Source organism: Hibiscus syriacus, unplaced genomic scaffold (assembly GCF_006381635.1).
Source record: "Hibiscus syriacus cultivar Baekdansim isolate YM2019G1 unplaced genomic scaffold, ASM638163v2 tig00110328_pilon, whole genome shotgun sequence".
In the NCBI taxonomy this organism is placed as follows: domain Eukaryota; kingdom Viridiplantae; phylum Streptophyta; class Magnoliopsida; order Malvales; family Malvaceae; genus Hibiscus; species Hibiscus syriacus.
Window position 1 is genome coordinate 7,357,770 of NW_024062685.1, and position 15,186 is coordinate 7,372,955.

At 34.9% G+C, this 15,186-nt stretch overlaps 2 protein-coding genes across 2 annotated transcripts; one reads left to right on the top strand and one right to left on the bottom strand.

The window, feature by feature from the left end:
- The first annotated feature begins 5,251 nt into the window (after positions 1-5,251).
- LOC120118615 (ABC transporter B family member 15-like) lies at positions 5,252-10,040 on the top strand. Its single transcript, XM_039138638.1, has 7 exons — positions 5,252-5,676; positions 5,808-5,862; positions 5,942-6,120; positions 6,190-6,647; positions 6,747-7,287; positions 7,410-8,324; positions 8,498-10,040. Exons 1-7 carry the CDS (start codon positions 5,434-5,436, stop codon positions 9,887-9,889), a joined length of 3,783 nt encoding a protein of 1,260 aa, XP_038994569.1. The 5' UTR covers positions 5,252-5,433; the 3' UTR covers positions 9,890-10,040.
- A 798-nt stretch (positions 10,041-10,838) lies between these two features.
- On the bottom strand, positions 10,839-14,812 carry LOC120118616 (mannose-1-phosphate guanyltransferase alpha-like). The gene is made up of 15 exons (XM_039138639.1): positions 14,613-14,812; positions 14,371-14,468; positions 13,935-14,035; positions 13,744-13,822; positions 13,524-13,584; positions 13,399-13,445; positions 13,178-13,270; positions 12,972-13,062; positions 12,693-12,741; positions 12,173-12,289; positions 11,937-12,084; positions 11,757-11,849; positions 11,579-11,647; positions 11,294-11,336; positions 10,839-11,206 (listed from the first exon to the last, which is right to left on the bottom strand). The coding sequence occupies exons 1-15, from the start codon at positions 14,668-14,670 to the stop codon at positions 11,106-11,108; spliced, it is 1,248 nt and encodes a 415-aa protein (XP_038994570.1). The 5' UTR covers positions 14,671-14,812; the 3' UTR covers positions 10,839-11,105.
- Between the last annotated feature and the right edge of the window lie 374 nt (positions 14,813-15,186).

The following is a 15,186-nucleotide window of genomic DNA, read 5'->3' on the forward strand; positions in this document are numbered from 1 at the left end:
TTTTTTATAATTATAGGTCAACTATTAACATATTCGAATGGGATTCAACAAGCAGAAACAAACTTACCTCAGTGGTTAAAGGAATCGTTGTTGTTCATAGAGGTCATAGGTTCGAGCACCAGCACCTGCAGCAAGGTGATTGAGTGTTTATTGTCAAATGATTGAGAGTATTTATAACATATACTACTTTATAATCACATTTACTTAACAAAAACGAGATTCAAGAAAGAAATCATAATTTTCAAAAAAATAATAATAATAATATAAAAACTCAATATGGTAAAATTAAGTATAGTGATTAAATTGTAAATTATAAAATAATTCAAAAGTTCATGACATACTTAAATCTGTCATTTATCAATAATGTTTTATTCTATTTTATTTTCTTAAATTTTTATCTAATTAAATTAGTTTTGTACAAATCATTATTGTTATCATCATCATTAATTATATAACTGTTCATTATATACGAATAAATAATAACTAGGGGCGGATGTATAATGTATTTAAGCTGGATAAGTACTTATACTGAAATTTAAATTTTATTTGATTAATTAATTATTTTATTGACGGTACTCAAGTTAATATTTTATGTGTCTAATCTATATACAAATTTTTTTAAATTATTATACATATACTCACCTTAAAAAATATTTTTTAATCCACTATCAATAACAACTAATACTTTTTTTTTAAACTAAGGTGAGTACAAAGTAGTATATATTCTAAATACTCTTAACCATTCGAAAATGAGTGCTCAATCATCCTACTACAGTCGTTTGTGCTCGAACATGTAACCTCTAAGAACAACAACGATTCTTTTAACAACTGAAATAAATTGGTTCGTGCAATAACAACTAATACTTATAACTATTAAATTAGTTTAATTAGTAAATTGACCCTTGAATTATCGTATCATTTTTCTAAAAATTTTAGGTTATTTTTTATATTAACCTGGAGTAAGTATAAGACAATATATATTCAAAGATAACTCTCAATCATTTAACATTGAACGCTCATACATATAATATTATGGGTGCTTGAACCCGAGACCTCAAGCAATGACAACAACCTTTTACCACCGATGTCGTTTAGTTCATGCATTTTTATATTATTATGTTCATAAATAAATATTTATTAACATAAGCTATATATAATATCCAAAATTTTAAATGATAAGTAAAAAATAAAAAAAATATTAAAATATAGTCTAATCCATTAAGTATATTTTATTTTTAATGAAATTCTCAAAATAAAATAATTTAAACTTAAAAATATTATAAATTAATTAATAGAACCAGACGAGTGACACATTAAAAAACGAAAAATAAAATTTTCTTCGTCACAAAAAAGAAAAAAAGAAACCGAATGGTCCGAATCGAATATTAGTGATGTCATTTCGCTTTTCTTCGTCGTTAAGGTTGTACTCGTGCAATTTTTTTCTTTTCTTCCAACAATATTCTCTATGCGATGAGGACGAAATCAATTGTTAAAAGCCTAAAACCAATGAAGCACGGACACGCCGTGAAACCCTTGTACGGTGCCCGAGACGGACACGCCGGGTACGTATCCGACTCGTCGGGGTACAGCAAAAATATAATAAAAACTGGAACTTATGCATGTTATTAGGAGGTTGAGAGGGACAAAATGAGGGTACTCTCAACTATTCCAACACTGTTAACTGCGGCCGGCGGCAACCTTTGGCAGTTAGAACCGCGGTGGTTCTGGTTGAAAATAAAATGAAAGAGAGGGAAAGAGAAAGTAAAAATGGAGGAGAAGGTAGGCCTTTCTTGCCCGGGTGTAAAATTGTAAATTCATATAAAATTAAAAATGATAAATTATTTATTTAGTTATTCATCTATTATTTTATTTCTGTTTTAATTATCTAATTATTTTTCTTTTTAAAATCATACTTAATGTTACATTGTATTTCTTCTTTTATTATCTACCATTAAAAAATTAACGATAAAATTAATATGATATTTTTTAATTATTTTTTTACTTTTCACTTTATTATTTTTTTAATATTTTTTACAAGATAAAGTTTAGAGACGGAGGTTCATAGGTGGGGGCACTGCCCTCAAATTTTTTTATCATTAAAGAATAATGGGGTAATTACCTATTTAAGCCTTTAAATTTTAATTTAGTTTGATTTTGCCTTTTTTTATCATTAAATAATAATAGGATAATTACCTATTTAGGCCTTTAAATTTTAATTTATTTTGATTTTATCTACTCATTTTCTATTGTTAATTATACTTTGCCCCCTTAAACTAAAATCTTGACTCCATCCCTGAAGAAGGTTAATATCTAACATCTACCCTTTTAAAAGAGAATCATATTTGTTTTGTGTGAGTAGTTGGATGTTTAATAAATTTTTTTATGTTTTCTATTTAAGCTCCTATTGACTGAGGAGGAGCCACCGGCCGATGGGGGTGGTTGCATATTGGGTCTCATGTCTACCTATAAAAAAATTTGTAATGAAAAAGAAAAAAAAAGAGATGAATGATGGAAAGAGTCTGTTATGTTTTTCCTTTAATTTTCAGAGAAAAAGGAAGGTTCCTGGAGGAGGAGGAGAAAGAAAAATTAAATAAATAAAGAGTACTTAAAAATAAAGAGATATAGAATTATTATTAATTTATTAGATAGTTTATTAAATGTAATATAAAAACAATTTGCAAAAAAATTATTTGGTTTTGTTTGTTCTTACAATTCAATTTTTCTATACTTGTTATTAGGAGCCTAATTTTTATTTTCGCCCCATGCCACTAAAATTTCAGAAACATGGAGAAGGTCAAAATGAAAGAAAATAAGAAAAGGGTAAATTACACCATTCCTCACTAAACTTTACTTCTCTCATATTTTGCTCACCTAACTTTCAATTTTATATTTTGCTCATTGAACTTTACATATTGAATTATTTTTCTCACTAGACCGTTAAACCGTGACTTTTTTATTAATATATAATGATGATATATATATATATATTTATTTATTAATATTTAATTATGAAAATAAAAATAAAAATTCTTAAAATTTATTCATAAACCCTAATCCCAATTTTCAATCCCACCAACCCCACTCTCACCCTCCAACTCCCACCGTCTCACCCTCCCATCACCATTGTCTATCTCAACTGAAGCCTCCATTGCCATTTTTTTGCCATCGGAAAATACCCTCTGTAAACACGACTTTTACCCATTAAATTATATGAAAAATCATAATAGCTATAAATAAAAAGTTGAAATATCAAAGAAAAATCCCATTGATGAGAAAGCAACAATGCAGTAAAAGCAACACAAAGGGAAATTGAGAATATAGAAGAAGAGGGGATGTGAAAGGAGTGCAAACAACAGTTCAACGAGAACGGTACAGATCAAAGAACAAAAAATTAAAAGATTCAACGTTAGATTCATGAAATTTAAGGGGGGTTTTTAGGTTAAATGGACACTAGATTTGTTTTCAAGAGAGAAAAATGAGTTTGATGGAAAAATTCGGTGTTTATTTACCATTGTCAACGGCAGTTGATAGTGGGCGGATGACGATGACCGGTGTAGTGGTTGACCGCAATGAACTGTGGTCGGAGTATACCATGTTGAGAGAAAATGGAAGAGATAAAAGGAAGAAGAAGAGAAGGAAAATGAAGGAGATGAAGGGAACTTTATATTTTTATATAGATGCAAAACGACTTCATTTTATTATAAATTTAGTTTTTTAAAAACGGCGTCGTTTTGATATCGTGTGCCATATCATTACGCCATTAATTATTTAACAACGGGGTGACCAAAACAAGAGCAATGTCAAAGTTCAATGAGCAAAATAGAAAAATTGAAAATTGGGTAAGCAAAATAGGGGAGGGAGTAAAGTTTAATAAGGAACGAAGTAATTTACCCTAAAAATATATGAAAATGTGAGACTTGCTTTTCAATATTTGGACTCTATTCCCTATATTTGTTTTATTATTATTATTATTATTATTATTATATTTAAGAATCTGATATATTTTGATATTATTTTATTATATATTAGGATAAATTATGTATTTAATCTTCTAATATACTTGTAGCTTTGTTTTTATCAGTTAACTATTTTTTCAAATCATATCTAAAGTTATATTTTGGTTCTGTTTCGATCTTCCATCTTAAAAATAAAAATAGAACTATTGATGTGATAATTGTTTTAATTTTTCAATTATGATATGATATTATTTTATGAAGACAGATCAATATCTTTATTAATTTTTTTAATAATAGATGATCAAAATATAATTTTAAGTATCATTTTCAAAAAATAGATAAATAACTATAACAAAACTACACAAATAATTAGGTGATTGAGTATGTATTTTATTCTGTAGCTACATATAATATATGCCTAGAAGGCTAGGATAAGAATTGAAAAAATGGTGAAAAAGGCGTCTTCTTTTTTTCTTTGATTTTCGTTTAGTCGATAATGACATTAATCTTAATGTTAGTTGCTAATCGTCGAAGATTATTTATTATATATATATATATATTATGTTTTTTTTATCGAGTCTTTTTAATTTTAAATAAGAGTTTATGTCATTGTGACAGATTTTTCTCTGTTCTTGCGGCACACGTTTTCTCTGCTCTTGTGACACGATCCTTATGATTTTTTGTATTTCTTTCATATACTTTTGTGGTCTTTTTGGTACTCGAACAAAAATCATCACGACATTTAGTTTTTGATTGGTTTGTCGATGGTTACATATAGTCAGATCCTCTTTTTGGTAAAATGCTATTTACTAATGTAATCAGAATTGTGTAGCGAAAGAGCTTGTCAGATTGTTTAGTTCGCTCACTACCCTTTTTATCACTTCGTAAAGTATCTCATTATATAGAGACAATAAGTTTTTATAAATGTTATTTATTAGGTTTTAATTTTGGTCGTCATTCTGAATGAAATGTTTTATTTTTCTTCGTATTTTTAGTTTTAATATTATATTTTTATATAAATATTTTAGTAACTATTACCTCTAATTTTCTCTCTATATTTTGATGTTTTGTAATTTTTATTCCTTCCCTTATCAGTGAAATCAATTATTAGTGAAATCAAGTTGTTATTGTTAAAAAAAAATTGGCGACAAAAATAAAAGAAATTATGCATCATATTAGTTTGTTGATTGGGTGGTGCCCACGTGGGTGGCACGAGTCATTTCTGGTTCAAGCTACCTCACAAAGAACACCTATATTTACAAGACGTTTCCCATGTCTGCTCCATAGCTAAAAACATAACCCATCACTTGCTTCCTTTCTCACTTGCCTTGAGAGACAAAACATTTTCGAGTCAAGCAAAGGGGAAAAAAGCTGTTTGAAACGAAACAAAACAGGTAGCAGTTATCTCAGGTGGTCTGAGTCTCTGAGAATCTTGGGTGGTTTGTTTTGTTTCTCAAAACCGAGACATATAGTATAAATGGGCGATGATCAGAGAGAGAAGGTGAGAAATGGTGCAGTCAAGAAAGTAAATGGGTCCATGAAGTCCATTTTCATGCATGCCGACGGTGTGGATTGGTGGCTGATGACTCTTGGCTTCACCGGAGCCGTTGGAGATGGTTTTTCTACACCTCTTCTTTTGCTTGTTACCAGCAAGTTAATGAACAATATGGGCGGTTCTTTAGATTTCACTAAAGAAAACTTCGTTCATAATATCAACAAGGTTACTTTTCTTAGTTACTTTTCTTTCTGATTCTCTCTTCTTTTTTATTAAAGGCACACACATGCAAACGGGCCTTGAAGGGCACGTTGACACGAGCAGAAAGCTAATAGGTTTGGTTATATGGGTGGCAGAACTCGGTGGCTCTTTTGTATTTGGCCTGTGGGTCATGGCTTGCCTGTTTTCTAGGTACTTTTCTCTTGTATTAATCAATGCTTTGTTTTGTTTTCTGGGTAATTTTCATTGATTTCTGGTTTTTTTTTTTCAGAGGGATTTTGTTGGTCAAGAACAGGTGAAAGACAAGCAACAAGGATGAGAACCAGATATTTGAAAGCAGTCCTAAGACAAGATGTGGGATACTTTGATTTGCATGTCACAAGCACAGCAGAAGTTATCACTAGTGTTTCAAATGACAGCCTAGTGATCCAAGATGTTCTCAGTGAAAAGGTATTTTCATTTTCAAATTCGATATAATCTCTTGATTTATTTGCTAATGTTTAAATTAATATTAATCAGGTTCCAAATTTTCTGATGAATGTTGCAATATTCGTGGGGTGCTACATGGTAGCGTTCATAATGCTATGGAGGCTAGCAATAGTAGGATTCCCTTTTGCTATTATTTTGGTGATTCCTGGTTTAATGTATGGAAGAGGATTGATAGGAATAGCTAGAAAGATAAGAGAAGAATACAACAAAGCTGGTATAATAGCAGAACAGGCGATCTCTTCTATAAGAACAGTTTACGCCTTTGTTGGCGAAAGCAAGACGATTGCCGAATTCTCAGTGGCCTTACAAGGGTCGGTCAAGTTGGGGTTAAGACAAGGTTTGGCTAAAGGTCTGGCAATTGGAAGCAATGGGGTGGTTTTTGCAACTTGGTCATTCTTGGCTTATTATGGCAGTAGGATGGTCATGTACCATGGTGCTAAAGGAGGGACAGTTTTCGTTGTCGGTGCAGCCATTGCCATGGGAGGCCTGTAAGTTTCTTTGAACACTTTTTGGATTATGTTTATGCTTTCTCAAAAAAATAAATTCAACATTTATAGTGATTTTTGTTGGTTTTGTTGGATCATCAGGGCATTGGGTGCTAGCTTGTCGAACCTGAAGTATTTCTCTGAAGCATGTTCAGCTGGGGAAAGGATCGTGGAGGTGATAAAAAGGGTCCCCAAGATTGATTCAGACAATCTAGAAGGTGAAATCTTGGAAAATTTTGCAGGATCAGTGGAATTCAAGCACGTTGAATTCGCATATCCATCGAGGTCCGAAACCATGATTCTCAAAGATTTTTGCCTCACCATTCCAGCTGGAAAGACTGTGGCATTAGTGGGTGGTAGTGGCTCCGGGAAATCCACAATCATAGCACTAATGGAAAGGTTTTATGATCCTCTAGGGGGTGAGATACTCCTTGGCGGGGTCGCCATCGATAAATTGCAAGTCAAGTGGCTAAGGTCACAGATGGGTTTGGTGAGTCAGGAGCCAACACTTTTTGCTACAACCATTAAGGAGAACATACTTTTTGGCAAGGAAGATGCTAGTATGGAAGAGATTATTGAAGCTGCGAAAGCCTCAAACTCCCACAATTTCATATCCCAATTGCCACAGGGATATGACACTCAGGTTAGTCCTCGTCCTTTGCATCCGTTGCATACTATTTTTCAAAAACGACTAGAACATAGTAAAGATTTCTGGATCATCATTTACAAGTTCATATCATTTACTCAAGCTTTTTATTTGGAAAGGTTGGAGAAAGAGGGGTTCAAATGTCCGGGGGACAAAAGCAAAGAATTGCTATAGCAAGAGCAATTATAAAAGCACCCCAAATCCTTCTCTTGGATGAGGCAACAAGTGCACTAGACTCAGAATCCGAACGAGTTGTACAAGAAGCTATAGACCAAGCAGCCATCGGTCGAACCACCATAGTAATTGCCCACCGTCTCTCCACCATCCGTAATGCTGACCTTATAGCAGTTGTCCAAAATGGCCAGGTTATAGAAACCGGATCACATGATGAGTTGATAGAAAATGAAAATGGCCACTACACTGCATTAGTCCACCTTCAGCAAACAGAGAAAGAAAAGAATCCTGAAGAAGCTTACTCAAATTTATCTACTTATGCTTCATGTTCAATCTCAAATACGGATATCAACAATACAAGTAGTAGAAGACTTTCATTGGTTAGTCGGTCGAGCTCAGCCAATTCGTTTTCTCAAAACCGTCCTCCATCAACCGGAGAATCTGTGGTGGAAGATCAAGAAAAATTGCCAGTCCCATCTTTTAGAAGATTGTTGGCATTGAACGTACCAGAATGGAAACAAGCAATCTTGGGATGTTTATGTGCAATCCTATTTGGTGCAGTTCAACCTGTTTATGCATTCTCAATGGGATCTATGTTATCAGTATATTTTTTGACTGATCATCAAGAAATCAAGGAAAATACTAAGATCTATGCCTTATGCTTTCTCGGGTTGTCAGTGTTTACATTGCTGATTAATGTTGGTCAGCATTATAATTTCGCGTACATGGGAGAGTACTTGACAAAGAGGATTCGAGAGCGGATGCTTTCGAAGATACTCACTTTCGAATTAGGCTGGCTTGACCAAGAAGAGAATTCAAGTGGAGCTATCTGTTCTAGACTTGCCAAGGATGCCAATGTGGTATATATTTTCTTATTCTTCTGCAATAAATTTTTAATGTCATCCGCAGTTGAAACTGAAAAGAGATGGAAAGTTTATATTTTGTAATTATCTTCCATGGATTATGGAGACATTAAGCCAAAAAGATCACCGAACCGGATTGTGGTTTCTGATTGTTCTCATTGTTGTTGCAGGTGAGATCTTTGGTTGGTGACAGGATGGCACTAATTGTGCAAACCATTTCAGCAGTAACCATAGCTTGTTCGATGGGGTTGGTCATAGCTTGGAGGCTTGCGCTTGTGATGATAGCCGTCCAACCGATCATCATCGTTTGTTTCTATGCCAGACGTGTCTTGCTTAAAAGCATGTCTCAGAAGGCTATCAAAGCCCAAGATGAAAGCAGCAAGCTGGCCGCAGAGGCAGTCTCCAACCTCCGAACCATCACTGCCTTCTCGTCCCAAGACCGAATCCTGAAGATGCTCGAGAAAGCCCAAGAAGGCCCACAAAGAGAGAGCATTCGCCAAGCATGGTTTGCTGGCATTGGCCTTGGCACATCACAAAGCCTAACAACTTGTACTTGGGCATTAGACTTTTGGTATGGTGGTAAACTTATGTCTCAAGGTTACATCACTGCAAAGGCCTTGTTCGAGACTTTCGTGATCTTAGTAAGCACAGGCAGAGTGATCGCTGATGCAGGAAGCATGACTTCTGACCTTGCAAAGGGGTCAGATGCAGTTGGATCAGTCTTTGCAATATTGGACCGATATACGAGAATTGAGCCAGAAGACCCTGATGGTTACAAACCTGAAACGATAACAGGCAATGTGGAACTTCGCGACATAGACTTTGCGTACCCTGCCCGATCCGACGTGATGATCTTTAGAGGCTTCTCACTAAAAATCGAAGCAGGTAAATCAACTGCATTGGTAGGACAAAGTGGATCCGGTAAGTCAACCATCATCGGACTAATCGAGAGATTTTATGATCCCCTTGACGGAGCAGTGAAGATTGATGGTAGAGATATAAGGTCATACCACCTTAGGTCACTACGGAAACACATTGCACTTGTTAGTCAAGAGCCCACATCGTTTGCCGGTACAATCAAAGAAAACATTGCATACGGTGCGTCGGATGAGACGAACGAAGCAGAGATCATCGAGGCAGCCATCGCAGCCAATGCCCATGACTTCATTTCAGGGTTAAAAGATGGATATCATACATTGTGTGGTGAAAGGGGAGTTCAGCTATCCGGTGGCCAAAAGCAACGCATTGCAATAGCAAGGGCCATACTGATAAACCCTGCAATTTTACTCTTGGATGAGGCAACCAGTGCACTTGACAGTCATACAGAGAAAGCAGTGCAAGATGCACTGGAGAGAGTAATGGTGGGGAGAACCAGTGTGGTAGTGGCTCATAGGCTAAGCACCATTCAAAACTGTGACCAAATTGCAGTGTTGGATAAAGGCAAGGTTGTGGAGAAAGGGACCCATCAGTCATTGTTGGCTAAAGGACCCAATGGAGCTTACTTCTCATTGGTTAACCTCCAAAGGAGACCCCTTGACAACACTGCTCACACAATCAACTAAACCTAGTTGAAAAGGGTTAGATTAGGCTTTTTATTTATGGTAAAACCATCCAAATTTTGATGGTAAAAAGCCTAATTTATTTACAATATTCTCTCCCCAGGTTTTCCTTTTTCCTTCCCTGTGCTGAATGGGAGGTGGGCAATCACTGTAATATGAGCTTTGATTCTTCAAATGCAATAATAAATGTCTATGTTTATGTCCATAATTGTATCATATGTTTTCTTCTCTTTTAAGTTGAGGAAAAGAGTAAGATTAGCAATAGATTATGATGATTGCTAAATAAGTTGTAACATACACCTCTCGAGCGTAAGTTTGCGTCCCCTACTATCTTTCTAAACCCCATGTATGTTATGCAGTTTCTTTTTTCTGGTTTTTTTTTTTTTTTGCTGTCGTCTTCTCCATCTTGTTCGTCTATTCAGCAATGTAAAATGTCATCGAAAAGTAGGAGGCCTTTGCGGTTTCGTCATGGAACCTAACTTTTGTCCAACACATTTTTAGACATTGGAGGGGTCTTGCAAATTAATATATGGAAAAACTTAGAAAACATTTAACATAACCATGTTGGACACGTACCGATTCACGAATGCTTATCTGCTTTTGGTTACTTATATTTGCAGAAACAAGAAGTATGCAACTCATACAAGGTATTTTGCTGTTAATAACTTATGATTTAAATCTTTTACCTCTCTTTATTGTATGGCCTAGCATAGACGACGAAGTGGTTGCATGTATATCAAAATCGCTTATGTTTGTTGGGTCTCTTTTCGCCTATGATCTGTGTATTATGCTGGCAGATTTCCTATGTGTTGGACACTGAATATTTTTTCTTTCGTAGAAGAAGAAAATCACCGCAGAGCATATCTTCATATAATAATCAGGCAAGGTACAAAGGTTCTACAGTTTCTTTATCTGTTTCACAATAATATACCATTTTTTCACTGAGACCGGCACAAATGTAAATAAGCAACATCGAGATCCCTAAATCTTCGTATCCATTTGAAGTACTTTTTTTTTGAGCCGTTCAGATATGGTAGGAACCTTCATTACGTTACATTTACTTTGTAGAAGCCTTCGCTGCTACCGGAGCTTGATGCGTCTCGAAAATCGGGCACAAAGTTTCTTGTATGGCAATAGTTGCTGCTAGTTGGCGATGCTAGTAGTGAAACAAGGAAGAAAGTTTAAAAGTAAGGACTTCGTTGGAAAGACATCTCCGATCTCACAAAATGATCTCATCTTGCACGCTTAAGTTAAGGGTCTTATTCGGAAGAACGATACTACTGATCACAACAACTTCATCTTCTACAATTACAGCCTCTCCTGCAACAGAAATTAAACAAATGTGACTATTTAATCTGTTAAAAGTATATTATACCAAACCATCTAGAAATTTAATAGGAAAAGTACCAAGGATAGTAATTCCAAGCTTTGCATTGTAGTCTCCATCAGCCTGGAAATATAAGGTTAAACATTAGCCAGCTGAGCAAAATAATCCGTCTTATGCACTGATGTTCGAGCATGATCTTTCGTTAAGGCAAAATTTGGTAATTTCTTCCAACAGTTTATTATTGGGTAATCATCAATCAAGTTCTATTCCCCACCAAGGAAACAGTTTGTGCATGCTACGATTATAAACAAGACTAATTGAACACAGTATATGATACTGTATCAGTACAAGGGTACCAAACTCGCCTGGACACGAGACCACTTCCCTATAGACGACTTCCATCCGACAATAGAATTAATAACAACAGCGTTTTCCTGCATGGAGAAAATAGACCAGATTATTTTTTTCTCGAATGAATAAATACTAGTACAGGCTCATCGCAATGAAAATTGTGATTTTTCCCCCAAGCATTAACTTCCTTACCTGAACTTCGACATCATCCAAAACAATACAATTTATAAGCCTTGCCCCAGCTCCTATACGAACATTTGCCGAAATAGAGACATTGGGGCCAATCTGTTCATGAAAGCAACTTAGCATTTGGTTCCATGATTGAGCAACAAATATCGAGAACTGCTTCAATAAAAAGACTAGATGGAATACCTTTGCTGTCGGATGTATTTTTGCTGAGGGATGCACATAAACATCGCCAACAATCAAAGCACTTTTACTTCCATCTCCACCAGCCAATAGATCAGCGGAAGTTAACCGAAATTGAGAAAGATAAAGACCAGAACATTTTAAAGACATCCTGTATGGATAATGCCAAATTTAAATATGGAGCAGAATAAATGATACCTCATCGAAAAAAAGGGCAACATCAATCCAAAACATTTTACCCCGGAGTTTTGATTTGTTCCCAGAAATCCATGGTTTCATAAGTATATAACTGCTTCTTTCCCGCAAATGGGGACAAAATATCTTGATCCAATCTAACAAAATCAAGGGGAAAGGCCCTAGAGGAAATAGATATCAGCATTAAGATACGAACTGCAGCAATTGACAACAAATAAATGCACCCAAAAAGAAAAAAGGATATCAAACAATTTCTTAGGAGCAGAGACCATAAAAAAGTATCAAAGATAAAACATTTAATCTCGACCTTATTACGAAAAATATAAGCACAGAGAGAGATATCTGAGAAAGAATGTTTCAGATTGATTGTGCAGCCTGAGGAATATGTGCAAAAGTTTGTTTTCTTTTACCCTAAAAATCAATCATAAAGTTACGAATACTATCAAGATGTATCCAAAAGCCAAATTATAAACAGACATGTTTGTCATCTATAGTCTTAAATATTTAAAAGTAAATCAGTAAAAGATAACTGTCTAACACAGCAAGACAAGTGAAAGAGACAACCTTGTCAAAGATTGCAGTGCGTCAAAGGTTGACAAATGGCGTAAATTAGCTGCAATAGGACAAAGAAAAAGTCATTTCCCAGTAGTGAGATAAAAGTTTTTCTTGTATATTAGAAACAATTGTGTCGTAAAAGCACGATGACTGCAACATGCAGCAGGTAGCCCAAAAGAACAAGACCGAATATTCAATGATTTGTATTCATATCTTTTGCAAGACCATACAAAGATTACATTATGCTGGCTAAGACATCAAAAATTGCAATTACGAATAAAATACAACCTTGGTCTTCTCGATGTGTGGAGACTTCCTGAATGGCAGTGAAGATATCGGGTGTAAAGATGTAAACACCGCAGTTAATTAAATCGCTTACCTGCAATCCATCAAATGTAAACAGCACAAAGAAAAGGTTGGCTTAGGACTATTAATCAAGCTATCAATTCCTCATACACTCTAAGTGAGAGATTAAAATTGCACCGTGAACGTACAAAAGTCTCGGGTTTCTCAGTGTAGTGCAGTAGCTCTTTCGTGATCGGGTCAGCAACCAACTCACCGAACTGATTAGCTGTTTCCGCAGAAACCTGCACGGGAAACAAGAAGAAAACATCAAAAGAAGACCACAACAAGGACTAAATTTTTTGCAATTAAGGTAAACTATATAATCAATCAATCTACAGATAATATAAATTTGGAAAAGAAGGGAACTTTCCTTGATTACTAACACCGTTCCCATCCCACCGTATCTTTTGTGAGCCTCTGCAGAAACAAGCATCTAATTAGTTCTCGGGGAAGCAAACTCAGAAACATATAACTACATAAGAATAGGAAAGTTACCAAGCATGTCTGTCAACGGAAAACTGCAACAAACATCACAATTCAGCAGGAAGATATGCGACTGCACAAGTGGAAAACGATATGAGAAGTAACTCAAAGCATATGCACATTGACTTAGCATTGTTTGAGAAGTTATAGATGACCGAGACTCAGAGCTTTGAAGGGTAGAGGAAAAAAAAATTAGCATGAACGAGTACAAAAAGGAATGCAGAATACAAACTGGGTTGTCTTCCATGATAATATTCCTGAAGTAATAGAGGCCACCAGCTGAACCATGGGGTTTATCCTCTTTCAAATATCTAACTCAATCAATTTGAAAAGAAAGGAAAAAGTATATGTGAGATCCACCTCAGAATAAAAGGCTAAAAATGAGAAAATATAAAAAGGATTGGTGCACTAATCAGTAATCACCTCACTGGTATTTTTAACTCATTAGAGATCGAAGAGACGTATAATGTAAACTCTCTCTCCTCATAAAATCCAATTAGAAAAATTTGAGCCAAGTTCGGTATCTACGCAACAAACAAAATAAAGGTCCGGTAGATCAACGAATTCAGACATTGTGATTGAAAATTACAACAGCAACAAAAGGAAAATTATATGTTACTCGAACTAGGGAATGAGTGCGATATCATACAATACATGTCCGACCTCAAATTCTGTCCTATATTTAGAGAATCATACTCTCGTGTCCATGTTAAAATATATGTTAACTTACAGGAACGATCATAGGACGAACACTTTGGATCATCAAACATAAGATTACAATAACAAAGAATACAAATAATATGACTATTTGCTTTGGAATTTATAAAGAAAATTAGCCAAAGGGTGGTGAAAAAGGTACCCGTTTACAAGCAGAAATTGGATGATGAACCATAGCCTGACCTGCTAAAGGGAACAAAGGCTTTGGAGTATTGAATGATAAAGGCCTAAATCTGGTCCCTGTGGGGGTTGGTTGGAGAGGGGGGAGGGGGAGGGGGAGAGAATCAATAAAAAGCAACAATCATCAAAATCAAAACCCAACAACAAGAAAATCGGCTGAATTTGTATGAACAAAGCAAGAAGACAAAGGCTAAGGTCGTTTACCTTTTGTGGGTCCACCGACCATGATAACAGCAACCACTTTCTGCTCTGAAATCTCCATTTGCAAAAACCCTAGATCTTCTGAAACAAATCCTTAGTTATAGAGAAGATTGGGAAATCAAGTTTTAGTGAAGCGAGATTGGGATTTTGGTTTGGACCGTGAAAGGAGTAGTTGGATTTGGTGACAGTTTTAACAAACTTTGAAGTTCAGACCAAATACGGTGCTGTCAGCCGCCGTTTCTATTTACAACTGTTTCACCTGCTTCACACCATATATATATATATATATATATATATATATATATATTACGAGGGTGTTTGGGTGATTCTGTTGTGCAGTGTCTAAAAAATAACGTGATCGGTTAAAAAAGTGATCGGTTAAAATTTAAACATATTATATTATATCATTTGATCGGAAATATTATCAAGCACGATAACATATTAGATAACGCTTATATAATGTAATAGGTAGCATTTATATAATAAAATAGACATTTAACCGGAAATATTACCAAGTACAATAACATATTAGATATCACTTATATAATGTAATATGTAGCGTTTATATTGACTTATT

Excerpts from the sequence above, each read along its gene's own strand:
- LOC120118616 (XM_039138639.1), bottom strand. The coding sequence starts at position 14,670 with ATGGAGATTTCAGAGCAGAAAGTGGTTGCTGTTATCATGGTCGGTGGA. Across the intron at positions 14,469-14,612 it reads GGTCGGTGGACCCACAAAAG|GGACCAGATTTAGGCCTTTA; the intron begins GTAAACGACCTT and ends CAACCCCCACAG. Across the intron at positions 11,337-11,578 it reads GGAAGTGGTCTCGTGTCCAG|GCTGATGGAGACTACAATGC; the intron begins GCGAGTTTGGTA and ends TTATATTTCCAG.
- LOC120118615 (XM_039138638.1), top strand. The coding sequence starts at position 5,434 with ATGGGCGATGATCAGAGAGAGAAGGTGAGAAATGGTGCAGTCAAGAAA. Across the intron at positions 7,288-7,409 it reads CACAGGGATATGACACTCAG|GTTGGAGAAAGAGGGGTTCA; the intron begins GTTAGTCCTCGT and ends TTATTTGGAAAG. Across the intron at positions 8,325-8,497 it reads TTGCCAAGGATGCCAATGTG|GTGAGATCTTTGGTTGGTGA; the intron begins GTATATATTTTC and ends TTGTTGTTGCAG.